Source organism: Chelonia mydas, chromosome 9 (genome assembly GCF_015237465.2).
Source record: "Chelonia mydas isolate rCheMyd1 chromosome 9, rCheMyd1.pri.v2, whole genome shotgun sequence".
NCBI classification, from domain to species: domain Eukaryota; kingdom Metazoa; phylum Chordata; order Testudines; family Cheloniidae; genus Chelonia; species Chelonia mydas.
In genome coordinates this window covers 29666401-29690797 of record NC_057855.1, presented here as the reverse complement: position 1 = coordinate 29690797, position 24397 = coordinate 29666401, and the positions used below count along the sequence as shown (strand labels likewise).

The window sequence follows — 24397 nt, the reverse complement described above, 5'->3', positions numbered from 1 at the left end:
GTATTTTGAGAAAAGTGAACAAGTCATTAGAATAGACTTGTCAACAATATCACACAGACGGAGGCACTCACACAAAAATGCCACACTTAACATGTAATAAACATCTGGGACTGAGAAGCAAGTGTGTGCTTGTGAGAATAGGGGCTGGGAACTGACAAATGTATTCATTTGTTTACCCAGTTCAAATAAAAATGCTTATAAACCATAATCAAAAGGAGAAGACAAAACAGTTGAAAACTGATTATATAAAAATAGCGTCATGGGGTCTTATGTCTGTTTCTCCCTATTTCCATACTAATTTGCTGAGTTTACAAATAAATTAACTTACCAAGTCTTCTTAAATACCTCTGATAGCTAGTGCCTAGACCAGTGGCCGGGAAGAGGAGTGATATTACCAGAGCAAAAAGAGAGGGAAATCATTAACTGTTCCGACTTTTTTCTTTTCTCTCTAAATATGTTTACCTAACTACCTTGGTTCTACGATCAACTGTAATTATTGAGCAAGTGAAAGACGATTCACTCTAAGGTACAAGCCGCCATACAGTTATGTTTCCATCATACTACAAAGAATCAAAAGTTCATCAAAATAAGATGAGTTTAAAGGCCACTATATGATCCAGCTTTTAAAAGAGTTTAAAAGTGGCCTATCAATAACTGTAACAAATTTTAACCCAGAATACCAAAATCTCCCTCATGGTCTAGGTAAGTGGGACAAGTCTATTTTTAAAAAGGGTTTAAGGTCTGCTTCAATCTTGCTTGGGTAAACTGTTAATTCTGAAAGACTACCAGCTGTATACAATGTCTTTAGGAATACTTTTGCCAGTATCAGTTAGCACACAGTTAAATTACAGTGAGGCACTCTACTTCTGTTGGGCAAATTTGCATCTGGATTGTGAGATGCGGATGAGGATAGTGGAAGAAACAGACCTTTCATTTACACCTCTGCTCTCATATAATGCTATTTTCTTATATATATATATATATATATATATATATATATATATATATATATATATATATAGTTGAAATAGATTATAAACATCAAAATATGAATGCTAATATCTATTTTATCATAATTAAACAAAATATAGGATTACAGTGTTTAATATACAATATATAGACATTACAGAGAGAACTGAATTTTTTTATATATATATTTAAAAATAAAACATTGACAAAGTATTAAAAAATCTGCCCTTGTTGTAGGATCAACTGTAGTTTTGTGCAAGTGACAGAGGATTACTCCCAGTACTATAAAAGATCTTCTACAAAGTGCTCACAAGAATAAAGAAATCATTTTTGCAGTTCATATTCTAGTCAGGGAAGATTCACAAACATTTCACATTATTTATACAGATCTAATCTATATTATATCAGAGGTATAGAATTGTATTTGCAATATCAAAACAATAAAATAGGGCAATAGATACCCTAAGTTACAAAAGAAACTAGCAATAAGCAAAAGATCCAGACATGTTCTATATATACTGGATTTTTGAAATATATATTTTAGAAAAAGAGCACAAAGCCGTGTGAAACTTTTCTCTGTAAGCACATTTTAAGCCCAACAATAGATTCTACTGCCACACTCCTGCTCGCTGGTTCTTATTCCCAGTTTGTTCAAAAAACATGAAATCCTAAACAGCAAAGAAAATGAACATAGAATTAGATAGTTCTAAGAGGCCAGGTATGTAGATCAGAGTCATCTTAATGCTTTTAGAGATTATTCTGAGAACTAAAACTTCATGGGGGTTTTAAATTCTATTTTGCAGAAAATACAAAATAATGCTTTCTTCCCCTTGGGTCATTTGATACAACCTTCAAAGTTTACTTTCTTAAGAACACATGCTGTGTCAGTGATAAAAGTACGAATAAGGATTTCTGAACAAACATAGTTGCTGTGTGCCAAATAAAAGTAGCCAAACATAAAAAAGTTTATTTTTAGTTTACCATTTAAAAAGTGAAATTTGACGATTTTTTTGTACTAAGAATAGGAAAAATGATCTGAGCTTACCTGAAAGTGTACTTTTTTTTAGGTAATATCCATATCTCTGTTATTTACATACTCCAACCTGCTTGCAGGTTGGGAACAGAGCCAGACCTGTCAGTCATTAGCGGAGTTGGGGGAGGTGGGGATCGGAATGCCCCACCTCTTAATTTCTTTCTTGTTGAGACAACTTTTACACAAGGATAATTCCATCTTTCTTTCCTAAATTACAGATGCTTTAATTATATTCTCTGTGTGGTGGTGGTGATGAGTTTCTCCTTGTAACAAGGTGTGTAGAGAGCCAGGCGGCCTAGTTGTTGGAGCGCCTGATGTCCGGCCCCTTATTTCCTTGGTTAAGGTGCCTCAGTCTTTCAGGCAGTGCGGCTAGGAGGACCTGGGCACCCTCATTTCCACCGAGTCCCAGCCCAGGGCCGTGTGAGCGGACCACTGAACAGGGGGTTCTTTGAGGAGGGATTCTAAATCCACTGCTCTGGGCTACTTCCTACCAGAGTCCATTTAGTTTGGGGCATGGCCCCTATAGTCCAATATGCTAGGGTGGCTTGCCGCCCAGGTCGCCCTCTTGCGGATCTTGGGTGGTGCCTTACTGCAGTTCCAAGCTCTTTCAAGAGGGGCAGCCATCAATTTGGTACTGCCAAACTCCACAATGTCTCTGGGCTGCAGTCAGACAGATACTTCAGTTGCCATTACAGTTACTAAAGGCTCCTAGGTCTCCTCCGCTGTCTCTCTTGGCTGGGAGTCAGAACATGCTCCCTGTTGGCTGCCTTGGCCGGCAGGCTACTGCTCCTTCCTGTCTTTGCCAGTCAGCCCTGAACTAGGCTAGACTCTCCTTTTTTACCCGCTCCAGGCCTGGCATTAGCTGCAGGTATAATAGGGCAGGGCTAGCAGGGCTCAAAGGTTCTCCTTAGCTGCTGCTGTGCTGGCAGGCAGTTTCTCTACATGGTCACACATTCCCCCATCCCCATAACCTCATTTGGAATCTGACCTCCCCCATCTGGTCTCCTCCACCTTGTGAAAAGAAGTCAGCATTCAGGTGTGCTCTGCTAGCCTGGTGTTGGATGTGGAAAGAAAAGGGCTGGAAGAAGAGGTACTAAAGCATAATTCAGGGATATTATCCTTCATGGCCTGTAGTCATTGGAGAGGGGAATGGTCAGCGACTAGCATGATGTGAGCACCCCGAAGGTAGTAGCAGAGCTAGTTGATAGCCCATTTTACTGTTAATGCTTCCTTTCCAATCATGGAGTAAGCCCTCTCTCTTGGGAACTGCTTCCAGCAGATATATAGGATGGGGTGCTCATCACCTTCCATTACTTGGGATAAAATGGTCCCTATGCCCACATCTGAAGCATTGGTCTGCAGCAGGAACAACTTGGTGAAGTCGAGGCTGTAGAAGATGGGTTTTCAGCAGAGCTTCGCTTTCAGGGTTTGAGAGGCCTCCTCACAACCTTTGGTTCTTCTTTGGACTACCATTCTTGAGAAGATCGGTAAGAGGGGCCACAATGGTTGAGAACTCAGGAATAAAATCAGTGGTATCAGCCAGTCCTAAAAGACGGCACACCTGTTTCCTCGAGGAAGGCATAGGGCATGTCTGGAGGGCTTGGATCTTATTGATCAAGGGTTGCACTTCGCCTTTTCCTAAAGTGTATGAAAGGTAGGTTGTCTCATCCTTGCCCAGGTGACATTTCCTTCTCTACTACAATCCAAGAACAACCTAAAGCAAAAGGGAAGGAGGGTGGGTAGTGAAATACATATAAGGATCTCACATCGTGAAGAACCTCTCTTTGTCTTTGAGTGTTGGTCCCTATGTGTACTCCACTGTGAGTGACAGACAAGCAGTACTCACGTAGGAGGAGGGTGCAAGGTTGCAGGTGGCAGAGCTGTCTGAATCCCCATCATCCCAAAAGATGCATCAGTGGAGGAGTCCTGTACTAAAGCATATCACCTCACAAATGTGTGGCTGGAAATCCAAGTAGCTGCTCTGCAAATGTGACGCAGAGGTACTTCTAGAAGCAACAGCACCGATGTTGCTTGTGCTCTTGTAGAATAAGCCCACACCCCATGAGAAGGATGAATATTAGACAGCTTATAGCAGGGTAAGAAATAGACCAGGATCCATTTAAATATCCTCGGAGAAGACATAGCTTGACCTTGAACGCTTTCTGCTACAGCAATAAACAATCTGGGAGATATTCTGATTGGTTTTGTCTCTTGTAGGTAAAAGGACAAGGGCTGGTCTACACTGAGAGTTTACATCAGCATAACCACTTCTCTCAGAGGTGTAAAAAATTCACACCCTTAAGAGACACAGTTATACCAACCTAACCCCCGGCGTAGACAGCGCTAAGTCGATAGAAGAATTCTTCTGTCAATCTAGCCACTGCTTCTCGGGGAGGTGGATCAACTACAGCAATGGGTGAACCCCTCCCGTTGCTATAGTGAGTGTCTACGCTGAAGTGCTACATAGGCGCACTGTAGCATTTTAAGCCTAGACATACCCTAAGGCTCATCACATATCGAGGGAATGAAGTCTCTTCTCTTCTTCAGAGGCATGTGGTTTTGGGGGGAAAAAAAAACAACCACAGGTAAGCGAACTGACTACTTCAGATGAAACTCTGAAACTACTCTGGCGGTGAACTTGGGATGTAAATGCAATGGGACTTTGTCTTTAGGGAATATAGCGTAAGGCAGATCTGCCATCAGTGCTCTGAGCTCAGCCACCCTCCTGGCTGAAGTGATGGCTACCACAAATGCAATCTTCTTCTATCCATGAGACATGGAACACATATCTAGTGGTTCAAAGGGATAGCGAGCACTGAAAGAACAAGATTTAAAGTCCATTGAAGAGTAAGTTTCCTTATTGGCAGAAAGACTCTGAGCAGACCTTTCCAAAAACTGGTAGTCAATGCAGGAGCAAAAATTGAGTAACCATGTGAAGGTGGGTGGTACACAGTGATTGCTGCCAGGTGGTTCGTAAAGAGTTGATGGAAAGACCCACTGTTTTGAAGGGGGGGGGGGGAAGAGTCCAAAATAAGGGGAATACACGTTTTTGTTGCTCCCACAAGAGAAATGCTTCCATTTGTCAGTGTAGCATTTTCTAGTGCAATCTTTTTTACTGGTAATAAGAATGCTTTGCATAGCTTCAGAACACAAATGCTGTATTATTTACACCTATCCAAAAACCAAGCCCTGAGATGGAGTGCTTGGGAGATGGGATGCTTGATGTTGCCTTTCCCCGGGACAGGAGATTGGAAGAAGACTGAATGTTGATCAGCGACAGAGACAACATGCATCAGAGACTTGGGAACCAAAACAGTCTGGATCACTGGAGGCTGATGATGATGACTTGTGCCTTGTCTTGACAAAATATTCCATAAGACCTGAGGTAGGAGTGGCAAGGGAGGGAAGGCATAGATGGTTTGACCATGGAAAGAGGAGATTTTTGCCCTGAGAGAAGATGACTATGGCTTCTCTGGAGCAGTATGTTGCAATTTGTTCATTTGAGAGGCAAACAGGTCCCTTGCAGGGGTTCCCCACAGAGCAAAAATACTGTCTACCATGGAGTCATGTAACTCTCATTTGTGGTTGATAGCAAAGTGTCTGTTGAGGGAGTCCACCGGCGCATTCTGATCCCCTGGAAGGTAAGTTGCCAACAGGGTGATTTGATTGCTGTTGCGATATTTCCATAGGGTGACTGCTTCTGCACACAGGGGAAAGGATCTCACTTGTCCTTTCTTGTTGATGTAAAAATCAGTTGTCATATTGTCCGACATGATGAGGATATGGATATCTTGAATGAATGGGAAAAAGGCTTTGCAAGCTTCCTGGACTCTCACTTTCAGATTGCTGATGTGAATCCTGGTCTCTTGTGAAGTCCAAGTGCCCTGCATTGCAAGCCCCCCAGCCTAAAAGAGATGCATCCATAATGATATCCCATCTAGTGAGGGGGAAAGGAATGGCACACTCATGCATACCTGCTGGGGATTCCTCCATCATAGCAGAGATGATGTAAAGAAATAAGAAGCGATGAAATGGATAAGACAGAGTCTGTCTGCGCAAAAATTACATTGGGGAAGAAAACTATTAGAGCCTCCCCTGGGATAGTGCTTGGGGTGTGCTATAGACCCCCGGGATCTAATTTGGATATGGATAGAGTCCTTTTTAATGTTTTTAATAAAGTAAATACTAATGGAAAATGTGTGATCATGGGAGACTTTACCTTCCCAGATATAGACTGGAGGACGAGTGCTAATAATAATAATAGGGCTCAGATTTTCCTAGATGTGATAGCTGATGGATTCCTTCATCAAGTAGTTGCTGAACCAACTAGAGGGATGCCATTTTAGATTTGGTTTTGGTGAGTAGTGAGGACCTCATAGAAGAAATGGTTGTAGGGGATAATCTTGGCTCAAGTGATCATGAACTAATTCAGTTCAAACTGAACGGAAGGATTAACAAAAATAAATCTGCAACTAGGGTTTTTGATTTCAAAAGGGCTGACTTTCAAAAATTAAGGGAATTAGTTAGGGAAGTGGATTGGACTGAAGAATTTATGGATCTAAAGGTAGAGGAGGCCTGGGATTATTTTAAATCAAAGCTGCAGAAGCTATCGGAAGCCTGCGTCCCAAGAAAGGGGAAAAAATTCATAGGCAGGAGTTGTAGACCAAGCTGGATGAGCAAGCATCTCAGAGAGGTGATTAAGAAAAAGCAGAAAGCATACAGGGAGTGGAAGATGGGAGGGATCAGCAAGGAAAGCTACCTTATTGAGGTCAGAACATGTAGGGATAAAGTGAGACAGGCTAAATGTCAAGTAGAGTTGGACCTTGCAAAGGGAATTAAAACCAATAGCAAAAGGTTCTATAGCCATATAAATAAGAAGAAAACAAAGAAAGAAGAAGTGGGACTGCTAAACACTGAGGATGGAGTGGAGGTCAAGGATAATCTAGGCATGGCCCAATATCTAAACAAATACTTTGCCTCAGTCTTTAATAAGACTAAAGAGGATCTTACGGATAATGATAGCATGACAAATGGGAATGAGGATATGGAGGTAGACATTACCATATCTGAGGTAGAAGAGAAACTCAAATAGCTTAATGGGACTAAATCGGGGGGCCCAGATAATCTTCATCCAAAAATATTAAAGGAATTGGCACATGAAATGGCAAGCCCATTAGCAAGAATTTGTAATGAATCTGTAAACTCAGGTGTTGTACTGTATGATTGGAGAATTGCTAACATAGTTCCTATTTTTAAGAAAGGGAAAAAAAGTGATCTGGGTAACTATAGGCCTGTTAGTTTGACATCTGTAGTACGCAAGGTCTTGGAAAAAATTTTGAAGGAGAAGGTAGTTAAGGACATTGAAGTCAATGGTAAATGGGACAAAATACAACATGGTTTTACAAAAGGTAGATCATGCCAAACCAACCTGATCTCCTTCTTTGAGAAAGTAACAGATTTTTTAGACAAAGGAAAGGCAGTGGATCTAATTTACCTAGATTTCAGTAAGGCGTTTGATACCGTGCCACATGGGGAATTATTAGTTAAATTGGATAAGATGGGGATCAATAGGAAAATTGAAAGGTAGATAAGGAATTGGTTAAAGGGGAGACTACAACAGGTCCTACTGAAAGGTGAACTGTCAGGCTGGAGGGAGGTTACCAGTGGAGTTCCTCAAAGATCGGTTTTGGGACCAATCTTATTTAATCTTTTTATTACTGACCTCGGCACAAAAAGTGGGAGTGTGCTAATAAAGTTTGCGGATGATACAAAGCTGGGAGGTATTGCCAATTTAGAGAAGGACAGGGATATCATACAGGAGGATCTGGATGACCTTGTAAACTGGAGTAATAGTAATAGGATGAAATTTAATAGTGAGAAGTGTAAGGTCATGCATTTAGGGATTAATAACAAGAATTTTAGTTATAAGCTGGGGACGCATCAATTAGAAGTAACGGAGGAGGAGAAGGACCTTGGAGTATTGGTTGATCATAGGATGACTATGAGCCGCCAATGTGATGTGGCCGTGAAAAAAGCTAATGCGGTCTTGGGATGCATCAGGAGAGGTATTTCCAGTGGGGATAAGGAGGTTTTAGTACCGTTATACAAGGCACTGGTGAGACCTCACCTGGAATACTGTGTGCAGTTCTGGTCTCCCATGTTTAAGAAGGATGAATTCAAACTGGAACAGGTACAGAGAAGGGCTACTAGGATGATCCGAGGAATGGAAAACTTGTCTTATGAAAGGAGACTCAAGGAGCTTGGCTTGTTTAGCCTAACTAAAAGAAGGTTGAGGGGAGATATGATTGCTCTCTATAAATATATCAGAGGGATAAATACCAGAGAGGGAGAGGAATTATTTAAGCTCAGTACCAATGTGGACACAAAAACAAATGGATATAAACTGGCCACCAGGAAATTTCGACTAGAAATTAGACAAAGGTTTCTAACCATCAGAGGAGTGAAGTTCTGGAACAGCCTTCCAAGGGAAGCAGTGGGGGCGAAAGATCTATCTGGCTTTAAGATTAAACTCGATAAGTTTATGGAGGAGATGGTATGATGGGATAACATGGTTTTGGTAATTAAATATTCATGGTAAATAGGCCCAATGGCCTGTGATGGGATATTAGATGGGGTAGGATCTGAGTTACCCAGGAAAGAATTTTCTGTAGTATCTGGCTGGTGAATCTTGCCCATATGCTCAGGGTTTAGCTGATCGCCATATTTGGGGTCGGGAAGGAATTTTCCTCCAGGGCAGATTGGAAGAGGCCCTGGAGGTTTTTCGCCTTCCTCTGTAGCATGGGGCACGGGTCACTTGCTGGAGGATTCGCTGCTCCTTGAAGTCTTTAAACCACAATTTGAGGACTTCAATAGCACAGACATAGGTGAGAGGTTTTTTGCAGGAGTGGTGGATGAAATTCTGTGGCCTGCGTTGTGCAGGAGGTCAGACTAGATGATCATAATAGTCCCTTCTGACCTAAATATCTATGAAATAAAAACCTTGGTGGACGCAGTTATATGGCATTCACGGACTGTTTGTTTGGTGAGTACAGTTTGAAGCCACACTTGAAAGAGGGATTCTACTTCTTGTTTGAGAATCTCCTTATGAAAATGGCCCCTGAAAAGGGGTGGGGATGGGGGGTTTGGAGGAGGCCGGGAGGTAAATTCGATAGTATAGCCAGAATGGATAATGTTTAGTACCCCCACTTGCCTGTTGTTTTTGAAATCCAGATGTGGAAAGAGTCCTAGAAAATTCCCACAGAGTGTGGGGGAATCGGCAGGTGTTGGCATCACTGGTTTGCAGCTCTCGAACTCCCATCAAAAATATCTTTTCAATGGAGGCTGGCATGGGACCGATGTTGTTGCGACAGAAGGTCTAGGGAGATCGGACTTCTGAACCTTTTGCTTTTTACAGGTTAGTTCATAAGATTGTTGGTTGTAAAACTGTTGCGCTATTGGTCTAGGCTTGTATGACTGCCTGAGCAACTCTATGGCCCTAAAGTTGAGGCCAGGGAGGCTAGAAATAAGTTAACGGTGGGCCAACCGTTTGTTCACATCTGGACTGTTCTTTCTTTTGTCACTCCACCATCAGCTGCAGGGGAAGCGGAAATGGCAGCTGTGGTAGGGTATGGTAACTCAGTGACAGTTGGGAATGACAGCTCAGCACTTTCCTAAACTTCTAGGTGTGGCTGAAAGCACTTCTCACATTCTTATGATATCATCCCAGGAAGTACAAGAAGAAAGATACAGCTATCATTTGTTTAGAGTAGCCACAGACCTCCTGAGCACAGTTTCACAGCACTGTTCCTCAAAGACTGTTAGGATTATTTAACATATATGTTTTATTACTTTGATCATTTTTAGTGTGTATAGAGGAATCTGCTCAGGTCTGTGGCTTGGTCTTTATTGGGTTTAATCTGCCATTCTGTACTCCTAAGGTAAGCAGGGGTACCAGATGTAGATTTTATTTATTTCCCCTTTGGAAGATTGTCCCTATGATTCTGCTTCAGAAGGAAGAGTGAAATTGTGCTAAGAAAGATTTCAGATTGTCCCAAAAACATTTCAGATGATTAGGGCTCTCCCTACCATCAAAGGGAGACATTGTCAGCCCTCGAGCACTGGGGCACTTTCTCAGTCTCTCCAGAGGGAGTGAGATTTGAGAACAGATTTCCCAGAAGTCAGAAATTTCACACTTCTCTTCTGCAAAGCAATCAGAAGAGTCTGCATTTCTCTTGGAGGTGCCAGCTTAGGATATCCATTGGAAAATCTTCGGAGGCTTGTTATAGAGCTGGTAGCATGGGAAAGGGTCTAGGCTTGAAGTCCCCTTACGACAATCCAGCATCAGCAGCATCTATGTTGTGTACAAAGCCCTCCATCTGTGGTCCAAGGAGAGGTGGAGCGGGAGAAAGTGGCTGAACTCCACAGACAGGGGTGTGGCTGCTGGTGCAAGTTCTAGAGATCATCCCTTTTATTTGTCTTGGGCCTGCTGATTTGTCCAACCCCTGATACATTGAGTTCTAAACCGGAAGGGAGGGGCAGCTGCAGCTCTGAAGTACTACTCTGGGTATCCACAGGCCTGAGCGTTTTTGTACCTTTGTCAGCTTTTTCAATCTTGCCTCTCTCTTTAGCCGGGGGGATAGAAGCAGAGGGGTCTTCAGCCAGAGTGGGCAGCTGAGACCAGTGCCTTCATTATGTCCAGCATAACCAGGTTCCCTAATCCTTCCTGGCTCCTCTCCTGCCCAGGTAAGTTGCACTGTGACCCCATATATAATGGGGCTAAGGGGAAAATTCACTTCTGGCCACAGATGTGGCTAAACTTCCCAAAGAGAAACTTGATAAAGGAGGCACTGGGAGAGAAGAGACTGTGGGTTAAAGCACCAGACTGACTTTTTTCTTTTTCTTTTTTGCCTTTAAGATTCCTTGGTCTAGTTTTCTCTCTGGAGCCTGCAGGGGCACCAATCAATGTAGCATCTCAGAAGGGGAAGTGAAGCTGAGGGGGAAAATTCACCAAAAGATAGAACAGTCCTAGGACATAGCTTGGAATTCTACTGAATTGTTAAGCAGAAATTTGAAATAAAATGTTGTTGCCATTTTCTCCAGGAAGGAAATCTAGTTAATCTTGCCTGTCACTGAGGAGATAGAGAAAATTGGAGGAACTACAGGGACAGGACATCACAGCTGTCATTTTGCCCGCAAACTAAAGTGCCCACAATGAAGAAAAACAGCTTTTTTTATTGGAGGGGGGAAGGTCAGTGTCTGTGTTGGAGGGGAATTTAGTAGCTAAACAATAGCTGAGCAACAACTCTAAGAAGCATGTGGATGAGGTATTGGAGTGGGTACTTCCTTAACTTTCCCTCACTTCATAGAAATCTGAAACCTCGTTCTTTGACATGGCCTGGAATTTAAACATTGATTCCCATTCTTTAACTTCCACCAATCTTTTTTTTTTTTTGGCCACCCACAATCAGAGAAATCGACTAGCTACACACATGCAAAACATAAAAACCCAGCGAAAAACAAAAAGACACAGCACACACATGCAAACAATTTATTTGTGCTTTATAATGCTTTGTGCATTTTGGGCCCATTCAGCAAAACACATAAGCATATGATTAATTCCATCCCTGTACCAATCATTTGATTAAGTTCCATTAAAATCAATGGGACTTAAAATACATGCTTGCGTGCTTTGCCAAATTGTTGTCTCTAAGCAGGGCTGTTTCCAGTATTTTTATCTGCATGACAAAGTCACACAAAACAACATGGCCAAGTAAGAAAAGGCTCTGGTTAATCAATAATGGTCTGATAAAGATTGCTGCTACAGAGCAAGGTGGATTGTTGACATTTCCATCCCTGAGCTGATGCATATGCCTCTCTCCTTCCTTCCAGTTTTCTTCCCCATTTTCAGAAAACTCAAGCTTGACAGTAAACATCTAGCAGAAACCAGACGTGTCATGGTTACAGTAGTCTTCAAGGGAAGGGACAAGTTGCTCTGCTCTTTGTTTAGTAAATGTCAGCTAATTAATGGAATGGCTCCTACAGCAGCTTCAAAGAAGCCATGCAGTGATAACTGGTTCCCTATGGCATAGAAACGGTGTGAAACTTTACAAGAGCGGGCATATCAGCAATAAATAAGTGTATTCCTAAATGTAATTTTATACTTCCAATTGCACCAAATGTAATTCCATTATCTGAAATAATTCATTTGTCATGCCTCCTAGGAACCTGATCCTGCACCCTCAAAGTCAATGGGAGCTTTGTTGTTAACTTCAATAAGCCCAGGATCAAGTCATATCCCAGTGCAATTTAACATATAGATGAACAGAAATGAGCATATATATTCATTGTTTAAAGTTAGTGGATTGGCAGACTTACAATGAGGAAGCAGGCACCAATCATGACAGCTTTCATCTTAACATCAAGATCCAGTGGAAACTGGATTCCAAAATTATCAGCATCTGTAAATGCCTCTCTCACAAATCCACTCCACTGCTTAGAAATTCTTCCGACTACAGAACTTTCATCCATCGACTTCACCTAGTTTGAAATAAAAAAAAGAAAGTCTGCCACTCATAATTAAAAAGATTTTGTATGATCATTTTAAATGCTCATTCAAAAACTTCAGGATATTCACATTTATATTGGTTGTTATATGTACTACAGCATGTGGTATTCAATATTGTGGTAATCTCGACTCTACATCAGTAAATCATGGGCGCAAATCCTAGGCTAGAACTTGGGCTCATATCAGTGCTAACTACACAGTACAGCACAGTAATGGAGAAGGTTGCAGGGCAACACTGTTAGAAGAGCTGTAAATCAAGGTTCCTTCACCCAGTGTCAGGTGTCTACGTGGATATTAAAAGATTACATGATAATTTTCCAAAGTAGGGGAGAAGACATATGTCAACATTATGTCTTTTGAAAACTGGTTTCAGTGTTCAAAGCCATGTAAAATGGCTATTCTGAAGAACATAGTGGCTACTAGGCTTGCTTAGAATGATTTTGCAAACTCTTGCTTATGATTACTATACATTGTTTTAGAATAAACTAGTATCTGGAATATGAAAATAGGATTCATTAAATCTTCATTAGTTTAAGAATTAATTAATTACAGAATTAAATAATGTATAATAAAATTACAAGATCCACTTATGCTGATCCATTTTGATCATTTACATCAAGTACTGAACAATTAAGTCAGTGGCTCTAGAAAGTTGTCATTTAATTAATATACTTAAAAATACAGTACTAAGGGAAAATTATGTATTGAATCTATTCAAAAGTGTATACTGAATCTATTTTTACTACCTAAAGTAAGATAATGTAATGATATTTTCCACTGTTAATTCAATAAACATTAAAGAGATTTCAACACCACCACAGTAAAACAACCGCAATATATGCAAGGTACACTCTAATTGGCGCTAAAAGCTTCACTCCAACAGGAAGAAAGGGAAAAAAAAGGATGAAATATTATCTAAACATTCAATATCTCATGGTTTGGTAATCTGAAAGTTGATTTATCATGACAATGTTTGAAACCTGGGTTATTTACTAAGATAACTGTTTTCAAAGATTTTCATATGCAAACAGTTGGACTATCTAAATACCAAATGTTATTACTGAATGCATTACAACTTAGTTTTATGGGAAATGGTCCATTAGTAACAATAAGACCAGTTAGAGATATTAAACTATTAGGAAAACCAACTAATTAAAAACAGAAGAGAGGAATACAAACACTTTAAACAATGTTACCTACCTCAAAATTAATATCCGCACAACAGCTGCATACAACGCATGGGCCAATGATTTTAAATACATCAATTTTTGCTTCATTTTGAATAGTAAATTTAGGCAGACAGGGATGCCAGTTTTGTTTTATGTAGCCAACTGGTGTACCTGGAGGGGCCTGAACTTCAAGCTTCAAAAGAAAAAACAAAACCACAACACAGAAGTGGGATAAAAGTTAAGAATCTGCATAATTATTCCAATTTGTTTTAAATGCTTGTAAAATAATCTTCAGCATAGAGAAATACTGTAATGCAGAGAACGGGTTATATATCCTATAGAAACTGTAGTACTTTAAGATGTCAACACAGATTACATTCTTGGTGTGCATGCGCCCACATGCTCACAAAATCAAATTCTTTTGAATAGCAGTGTCCATTGTGGCAGATAGATTCCAAGTTGGCAAAATCGTAACACTGTTCCTATAAATTTTATGCTCTGTCTCAGAGTCAGTGTTGCTTTGTCCTTGTTGATCATGAGTAAGGCTATAATTTAGCCAGAGGTATTAGTAAAAGTCATGGGCTGCCTGAGCAACAGCCAGTGTGGCTGGCCCCAGGGACTGCCTGAGCAGCGGCTGGTATGACTGGCTGCAGGGCCGCCCCACTGGCTGGCTGCAGAGCTGCTCCAGCAGCAGAGCTGCTCCAGCAGCGGCCAGTATGGCTGTCTCCGGGACCACCTGAGCTGCTGTCTCTGGAGCCAGCTGCTTGGGCGGCCCTTGGGTCAGCAAAACTGGCTGCTGCGAAGTCATAAAGGTCACGGAAAGTCATGGAATCCGTGACTTTCACGACCTCCGTGACAAACACAGAGCCCTAATCATGAGGCAGAGGGAGGTGAAGTGGTTTAAGGTGTTCTGCCTAGAGTTTCTGACTTGTGGAGAAGAGCCTCGTATCAGCCAAATTATCCAAATACAAATACACCAGGACTTCTTGTCTCCTTAGATATACTGTCACCACTACAGCGAGGACTTAGTAAAACCTTGTGGCTGTGGACAAACCAAAGGATAGGACCCTGTACTGATAATAGGATGTTTCTATTATAAACACCATTAATTTTCTGTATGCTGGGAGTATTGAGATATGGAAGCAAGCATTGTGTAGGTCGAAAGCCATGAACCAGTTCATGGGATCAAATACAGGGATGATGAAAGCTAGGATGACCACCCTGATCTTCTTTGGGATCAAGTAGTAATGGGAGTAGAAGCCCCGCTCTGAATTTGAAGAATCTCCTCCTCCTCCTATCACTCCCAACTGCAGCAGGGAGTTGACTTCTTGTTGTAGAAGTATCCTGTGAGAAGGGTATCTGAAGAGGGGTGGGAAGGGAATTAGAACAGCCCCAAACCTTCCTTATGGTCTCAAGGACCCGTCAGAGGTGATCCCAGCCCAAGCTTATTTAAAATAATAAAGGTGGTTGTCAAACAGAAAAGTGGATTGATTCAGAGATGGTCCAGGTGGGCTCTTAACTGTCCTGTCAAAGCTACTTCCTTCACACTTGTCCCTGCTATGGGGACAGCCAGAGTGAGGTTGATGAGCACCACTGGTGGAACTGTAGGCCTTTCCTCAGTGGTTCTGATGGACACAGTGGGAACTGTTGCTGGGATCTGCAGCAGAATGAGGACTGAGGCCTCAGTTTCTAATGCTGTTTGTGCCTGGGCTCTATCTGTTTTCTTAATGAGCACAATGCCTTGTTGGTACCAGTGCTGAACATGTCTTTCCATTGAAATGGAAGATATTCAGTGGTCACTTGGACTTCTCGGGGAATGCTTCACATTTGCAGATAGGAGGAGTGTCTTATTGTGTGACCATGGACACCATAGTTCTTGCTACTGTGTCTTACATGTCCAGTGCAGCCTGGCGTGCTGTTCTCACAATGAGCTACTCTTCAGCCAAGGTAGATGTTAGTTTTTCCTGATATTTGTTGGGAAGCGTATCCATCAATTAACAGAATCAGTCGCAAAAAGAGAGAATTGTATTTAGAGAGGAGCACCTGGTAGCTCACAACTCTACTTTGTAAATTCACTGATAAATACACTTTGCATCTGCGGAGATCCAGTTTGTTTGGATCCTTTTCTCTCAGAGTTCCTCTGATCTGCTCTTTAGACTGGGGTGGGCAAACTTTTTGGCCCGAGGGCCACATTGGGGTTGCAAAACTATATGGAGGGTTGGGTACGGAAGGCTGTGTTTCCCCAAACAGTCTGACCCCCAACCCCTATCCCCCCCTCCCACTTCCTGCCCCCTGACTGCCCACCGACCCATCCAACCCTCCCTGCTCCTTGTCCCCTGACTGCCCCCTCCCGGGACCCCCACCCCCATCCAACCTCCCTGCTCCCTGTACCCTGACTGCCCCGCCCCCTGACAGGCCCCCCAGGACTCCCACACCTATCCAGCCCCCCCGTTCCTCATTCCCTGACTGCCCCCCCCAGAACCGCTGCCCCATCCAACAACCCCCTGCTCCCTGTCCCTTGACTGCCCCCTGGAACTCCCACTCCCCGCCCCCTTATCATGCCGAACCCAGCCACGCTGCGTGCTGCCCAGCCAGGAGCTCAGGGGCCAGGCAGGACGGTCCCGCGGTCCGGATGGGGCCCGCAGGCCATAGTTTGCCCACCTCTGCTTTAGACTGATCTTGTGCAACTTGGATGATCAAAGATCCCAGAGTGGGATGTTGGAAAGAATACCCTAAAACCCCTTTGTTGTTATCTGATACTTTCTGTCCACTTGCTAGCAGGTGACAGTGAGCCAAATGATCTCAGCAGGCTCTAGAAACGATTTATCCTTTCATTAATGGGCAACTGCCCGACTGGGAGGGCTAAAGAATGCCTGAGAGCTTGTGCTGCTTCTCCTGGATGTTTTTGAGGAGTCTGTCAAGAGCACCTGCCCGCTGCCTCATCAGGTCCTGAAAGATCCTGAGCTCACCTATGGAGGGAATGGATGGAGAGGTTGATTGCTTCATCTGGAGGCAACGAAGATATGGCCAATAGTTGCTGGTGCTCTGAGGAGAGTTCCTCCCTGCTGAACTTTTCCTTTTCCTTTGCTACGGACAGTTGGGGAGTCTGTACTAGAGTTATTGTACATGCTGCCTCAGAGATGACTTGAAACTGTCTGGGCAGCTGGCTTTCTGCCATATGGGATGACTCCAAGGCGGCCAATATGTGCAAGGCTTAGATAGGACCATTTTCCCGTGGCAAGGGAGATCTAAGTTTTTCCTAGTCTGTGGTATGAGTGTCCTTGTGGACTTTGTCTCACACCAATGTTGAAGCAGGAAAGGAACAGGATATGTAAGAGAGTGTCCCCAGAGCTCAGGTTGGCACAGCAGTTTACAGGAACACTTGAGGAAAGAGATTGACTGGTGGGAGGTGGCCTCTTAGCTGGTTCGCCTGGGTTGGATAACACACTGAAGTCTCCAAAAGATTCAACTTCAGTCTGCCCTCTTTGGATTTTTGCATGTACTTTGAAAAAGCCTTGCACGCCGAGCAATGCTGAGGCATACACCCCTCACCTAACCAAAGGAGGCATCTAGCATGACCATTAATGATGGACATTGCCAAGGCTCAGAAGGAACAGATCTTGACTCCTGGAGCTTTGCCTTCAACCAGGTTGGTCTTGTGTACAGAGGGAGAAGTCGGGGGGCATTGGGTCCTAGATATGGAGGTTGGGAGGAAGAAACTATCAATGCCTTGTTTCCACCGGGGAAATTACCCCCTCCCCACCCCGCCGCAAACAAAAAACAAACAACAAAAAAGCGTATGCTAACATGTTGAAGAGACTTGCAAACCACATAGTCCAGCCTGAAGGAACTGTGAAGTGGTTGAGACCACCTTGCCTCTCATACTGTAAACTACAGTAATTGCAAGGGATCTCGCAACAGACACTGCTATTCAAAAGAATCTAATCGCATGCTCATGCGCACCAAGAGTGGAATCAGTGTGGAAAAAAATCACTTGAAGACTACAACTGTTTCTTAAACGATTCAAGGAGATTTGTCTGAACATTCTGTGAGAACTGTCCCAGATGCTACCATTGTTTAATAAGAAAAAAAACATGTTCCCATCCCCCCAAACCGCCAACCCCCAAAGTTGCTGGACCCATAATACTACAAAAAGCAGTGAATTAAGTTAAGCCAGAGTAAGCTTTAACTTTGTCCTAGTAAGAGATTTAATAGTGTTTTAATTATAGGAATTTAAATATTGTTTTTATCTATCTCAGCAGTATTAAAACTGAGATTTTGCTTAATATAAAATAATTTTACATTCCAAAAAACTCATGTAGCGTTTCATTTTATTTGCATATACATATAAAAATTTGTAGTGGAAATGGAGGGCAGATAGTGACTCTAAACAGAAGACACCATCCTACTGTGTAGCCCATAGAGCTAGCTTAGCTTTTTATTTTACTCAGCAGCAACACAAGGAACCTACAGGCCTGTATTCTATAAGACACTGGCTTAAGCAAGTTAGCATAAGTAAAGTAGGTCTTGTGATTCTGTGTATAAGAAAGGTGACCATTTATATCACTGTTACCACTATTCCAGAATTTCCATAAGTCTTGTACAAAGTATGTCATGTAAGATACCAATAGAAAAGTTATGAATTGCTAAGTATGATTATCTTGTTTATATTCATGTATCATCTGTGTAGCTGAAGTTCTGAATATGGGTGAGTACTTGTATCTTACACATGTGTTGTATTTCTGGGTGACACCCTGCAGATAGATTTGCATCAGACAGCTAGACTAGACAGCTATGTGTTGATGGCCCATTAAGGACACTCAGCTCACAATGGGCCATTGAAGAAATTCATCCCATCCAGTAAGCTTTTCCTGTGGACACCTCAGAAAGAATACAGGCAATGTCTGCCCTTGTGAGTCAGCAAAGCATGTAAGGACTTGTGATAAGGACATGTGACCCTGGACTCCATCTTGGGCCAATAATTTTCCATGCACCTGGACTGTGGGCTTTGTTTGGGACAGTAAATTTCCATGCACATGGCAAAGGATATAAAAGACCTCTGAGACACCTCCATTTTGCTTCTTTCCTACTCTAATTCGCTGGACTGTGGATTTACAACAAAAAGGAGCATCTTGAACTACGGACTGAGGATCTTCCAATCTTTTGGAAGTTACCAGGCTTTACAAGCAAGCAGTCTATTCATTCACTGCTACAGACCTGACATAAGGACTTTGCAATCATTTGTATGCATATGATCTATTAACCATTTATAATTCTCTTTTTTATTATTATTAAATCTTTAGTTAGTTTATTAAGGATTGACTGACAGCGTGATATTTGGGCAAGATCTGAGATACATATTGACTTGGTATGTGTCTGATCCTTTGGGATTAGAAAGAACCTCACATATGGTAAAATGAGTTTTCGATAACCTCTCACTATGTTAGATTGGGTTGTCTGGATGGGAGCCAAGTGCTGGAATGCCTAACGGGGACTGTGTCTGGCTTCTGGTTAACCAGTGTGGTACTGGCAGAAGCTCTTTTGCTACTGGTTTGGTGAATTTGAATATAGAATAAACCACCAGTTTTGGGGGACTGTCTGTCCTATTTCTTGCAGTCTGCCCTGAGTGTGGCATTCTCACTGTGGTCTATCCCAGGCACCTGGTCACAGGTCCATGACCCTTAGCATAGATAAAATGGCCCAACAGTTACCCTAGATTTTGGGGAACTGGGAATAGCTTGCTCAAGAGAAGGAGTTGGTACATAATGATACCAGGCAACCACAGGAACACTGAACTGATACTGGGATTGGGTATTTTAGGATAGAATCATTGGTAGATGTTTAACCACAAACCTGCTTTAGCAATAGGTGACATATATGATAATGAGTTAGAAGGCATTAATATGTTAACCTATATGATTAGGGCACCCCAATATTAGGAGGGTAAGGAAGTTAGATTTGGACACGGAAGACGGGCATCTGAATGAATATTCATGACAGTGCCCAGACGATATAACAACTAAGCCACCATGTAGCTGGGGTAAGCTTTCCATCACCGATAACAGCGAAGAGCTGAAGGGTCAATCACCAACCTTTGGGGTTCTGGATCATCAAATTCATTTGGCATGCCAGGGACAGGGCTGATCCTTTGTCTCTCACCACAAGGTTCCCAAGGAAGGATGAGACTATATATGAAGGATGTACATGAGCAAATGCAGGGAATGATACCAAAGATATCCCTAATAATGTGTTACTACTACTTGTGTATGTGGTTTGGAGCTTTCTTGTCTTTACGGATTGTTTTAATAAAAGTGGCTCAGGCTTTGCTTTGCCTTCAGTGTGCTTTGCCATACATCCTGGGGTTCCCTACAAGATACTGAACTTGTTAGTTTTAATTCTGTGGAGCCTAATTCTGGGATGAGAACCCTATTATCTCCAGCTCATTAAATCAGTATCAACTGGCAATCAGTACAATTGTTATTAATCATTAAAAAGGATCAGGCAACAACTATACATGATTCAATTAGTAGTATCAGATTCCTACAATGAGGGTCAGGTCAAAGGTTCATGAACCTGGTACCTTTTTGTCCTCCTTTACTTATTATTATCAATATTCAGAAAGCTAAATTCACTTATAATAATCAAAATTTTGAATTAAGTTGGTTCCTCATTAGGGTCCAGTCCTAAAAAAGTGTTGAACACCCACTTTTCAAGGAAGCCACTGTTGTCTTGAGGAATTTATGTCACTTCCCGAAAGGAAGGATACACAGCATTAAGCCCATAGCAAAATGTCAAGAAATTCTATCAAACAGGAGACAAAAGTCATGAAAGAAATTTTCAAAAACCTTCAAAGAACAAAAACGAACAAACAAACAAAAAATCACAGATCCTCACAAAATTACAGATGAAGTTAACCTTGTCCCACCTGACCTCTTGACACAAAAGAAAATTTCTGAAAACTTTTAAAGGTGCAAGAAAGAGAAAGGAATATCTCACCTCTTGCAAGCAGCAAGGACAACAACATGCAGAGCATCTGAGAGGTCTCTGCAGTGTTATCACTTCTTGACCCATATTGTCAATGATCCTAATGGTGAAAGGTCGTGATGGTCCACAACAATTTCGAGTACAACAGTCATTTTCCTCTGCTGCAAAATATACTCTTTGCCCCAAGCTGTTTTTAATTTCATATTTGTTGTTAGTTTCAAAACCAGTAAGAACTGAAAATTAACAACATTAAAAAGCTACTCAGTTGATACACTAGATAAAAATATTAATAGAAATAGCAGAGGCCCCAATCAGGGTCAGGAACCCACTGTACTAATCCCTACATAAACACATAGGAAAACATGTCCCTTTCCCTGAAGATCTTACAATCTAATAAGATTACTAACATATTGGGGGGAGGGAATCATATAAGAGATACATACATATTTGCAATGTATTATTTTATTGTATTATTTTTTCATTATGAATAAGTTGCTAACTATTCCCATTTGCCCTTCAAAACTAATTAATGTGAACGGTGAGTTCTTTTAGATATTATGGCACAGCTGAGACTTACGGTATCTCAGGATGGAGAAGGCCTTATGATCAGTTCAGAAAGGGCGTTCCACGGGTGAGATGCAACAGAGGTGTTTGTGTGAGAAGTGACAAATGAGCAGACAAAACAGGCACCACTGTCACAGTGGATGTGGCAGTGGGGAGGAATGCAATAAAAAACAAAAGTAGACAGCTAGGGAGGGGTAGAGTTGTGAAAGGCCCTGACAATAAGAAAAAGAAGCTTTAAGTTGATGTGAAACAGCTGGAGCCAGCGGAGGGATCTGGAAAGTAGCACAATACTGTCAGAGGTGTAAACCAGCAAGATTATTTTAGCAGATGTGATTTGAATGGACTGGAGGGGGAAAACGTGTGTGGAAGAGAGGCCAATGAGTAGGTGGTTACAATAATTGAGATAGGAAATGATGAGGACCTGAACAAAAAACAACAACAACAGATGAATCTTAGAAATGTTATGGGATGAAAAAGCAGCAAGATTTGGGTGTAGCCTAGTTGTAGAGGGTAAGAGAGAAGGTGTCAACAACATCATCAATATTAAGGGCCTGAGTAACATCAGGATCATGATGTTGCCAAACATGGCAAAGAACAAGCAGCGTGGAAGGGATTTGGGAGAAAAGATCAGTTAGCTAGCAGCAAGACTTCCAGGAGGAGATGTCAGAGAGATAGGCCGAGATATAGGATTAGATTGAATTAGACAGGTCAGATGTAGCGAAGGAGATCTGTAAAAATGATAGTTTGAAATCACATGAATGAGTGAGATTAGATGTAAAGATTATACTTTTAAATTAGAAATTGTCACTTTTTTATATTTCAATTTGTATTTTTTTAAAAGTTCACATAAATTATATTATAAGTTTGAGATACTGAAAGTAACCAATATTTTAAGAATCAGTGTCACCCCCTCTCGCCTCTCCAAAATGTACTATGGTAGAGAATTGATTAAAGATATAAAAGACAAAAAACAAATCAATAAAGACCCCATCTTTAAAAGGCAATGAATAAATGAATAATTTCTATCATTAAATAAGACTGGTGTTTAACAGTCATGTATAATTACTTGATATAGGACCAAAGTCATTTAAAATATCTCCAGCATAATGATCTTCCATTTAGCAGTATAGCAAGGTACACACCTTCCAGAAGCTCAATCTGCTGATGAACTAATATCTGGTCAATCTGTTACAGTGGTAAAAAACAGTTTAGAATAGAAGTTAATAAATAAAAGTTATAATTAAATTTCAAAAATAAAATCTACAAGTATGTTGGTGTTTATTTTTCAAAAATTAGATTTCAGGACACAAAATTATGGATCAATTCATAATTTTAACATTAGATCATCTACATTAATTGTGCTTTAGAAATGGTCTCTCTCTCACTCACATAGATGATCAAAGAGATCATTCAAACACTAACATTCCAATTTTGCGAGCTGCTCTGTTGTGCACTACGTCTAATTGAATATACTTGGAGGTGGAGAATGAATACTAGTGCTCAGAAAAAGTACCACATTGAAAGTCATGACGTCTGACGGTCATATAAGCTTTTGCCACACCATACTACCCTTACCTAGGGTCACTATTTCTGATACAACAATGTACAATAGAACAATACCCATTTTCATTTAATCTTAAATTCTTGGCTAAAATTGCCAAATTGGGTGTCAATTAATGGTGGACACTTGTCTGCTAAAACTGGAACTATGCAGTGTTGTTGCAGTCATGTTGGTCCCAGGATATTAGAGAGACAAGGTGGGTGAGGTAACGCTTGTCTCTCTCCCCAACAGAAGTCGGTCCAATAAAAGATATTATCTCAGCCACCTTGCCTCTGTAAAACTGGGACTGACAGTACTTTTTCAAAATGGGCCACTGAGCAGCCATAAAATGGTAATATGCTTCAATTATGATGGTCCTGAGATAAGATTTTTAACCTCTGACCTAAATGTAAATGGCTCTGTATCCCCAATACCAATCATGTAAGCCACTTGATTTCCCAAAGTAGATAAAAAGGTACTTAAATGCACAGGTATCTATTAGCTTTGTATTTTCATGGGAGTTTAAAACGGAGAAGAATATAGGTACCTGACTTAGGTATTCTAATCCGGGTGAACAGTTGAGAGTGGGAGGAGGTGCTGGCATCCAAGCTGCCCCACTGGTCCCAGAAGGCTGATTTTGGACTGGAGGGACCCCAGGTCCATATGGAGCTCCTGCTGGGTAACCCTGGAAGGCATAATTAGCTTGTTCTGGAGCATCTAGTTTGTGGGAAGAGAAACAAAACACACACAATTCTGAAAAATTAGATATTAAAAACATAGTTTCAACACACCAACAAATACACTTCTGAAGTTCTAGCATTTTTAACTATTGAGAGTCTCATACTGAAACTACATTACATAATTAGGCTTGGCAGAAATCAACTTATTTTATAATTTCAACAATATTGACATTTATTTTAAGCATTTTTCAATTATTAATAATTTACATTTTCACAGTTGTGCAAAATTATGGGTTGTAAGCTTTTTTTATTTTTATCTATTTAAATTTTTGGCAGTTGTGGGAAGTTATGGGGAGGTTAGACACTTACTTAAATGACAGTAATTGTTGAGATTCAAAAGTTAAAGCTTTATAACCATTAAAACATAAATTGAAAAACTCATGTAAAATATACAGAGTAAACATTCTTAAATCAAACTCCAATAAATTCTCAAGGAGCATTTTTCTTATTCTGCCTATCTGCACATTTCTATTATTATAGATGGAAATATTTTGTCATCAGTTTATGTGCATAGGGTAAAATTGATGTTTAATAATAAAAATCTAATACTTCCAAGCTCACCCATAATTCAGTTCAGTGATCCTCAAACTCTGAAAGCTGGAGAGCCACTACAACAGCAAAGTGAGTAGCCAGGAATCAGAAAGCTGCAAACTGATGCTGTCACTCTGTTGTAACTTTCACATCATGATAATGAATCACATCAACAGGTCATTATTTACCACTGCAACTCCAGGGCTCAAACTTCACAGTAATGTCAAACACACTGCTTAACTATTTTTTTGTGGCTCTTTGACTGACACAGTAGCTCCCCTCTCCCTATCTTCCTTCTGGCTG

The 24397-nt window shown here is 41.3% G+C and overlaps 1 protein-coding gene across 10 annotated transcripts in view; it reads right to left on the bottom strand.

Moving 5' to 3' along the window:
- Positions 1-24397, bottom strand: part of LOC102930543 (phospholipid scramblase 1) — a 52841-nt gene that overhangs the window by 6338 nt on the left and 22106 nt on the right. For 7 of the 10 annotated variants that reach the window (XM_027817401.3, XM_037908647.2, XM_027817402.3 and 4 more), the window contains exons 4-9: positions 23371-23540; positions 22426-22468; positions 20732-20952; positions 13767-13928; positions 12377-12538; positions 996-1637 (exon numbers count right to left, since the gene is read on the bottom strand). In XM_027817401.3, coding sequence (XP_027673202.1) covers positions 1578-1637; positions 12377-12538; positions 13767-13928; positions 20732-20952; positions 22426-22468; positions 23371-23540 — 818 coding nt within the window. In that variant the 3' untranslated portion in view covers positions 996-1577. Of the gene's footprint in view, positions 1-995; positions 1638-12376; positions 12539-13766; positions 13929-19827; positions 19921-20731; positions 20953-22425; positions 22469-23370; positions 23541-24397 lie in introns of those variants that run through there. The other 3 variants (XM_043521720.1, XM_037908648.2, XR_006283545.1) reach the window with 2 other exon arrangements.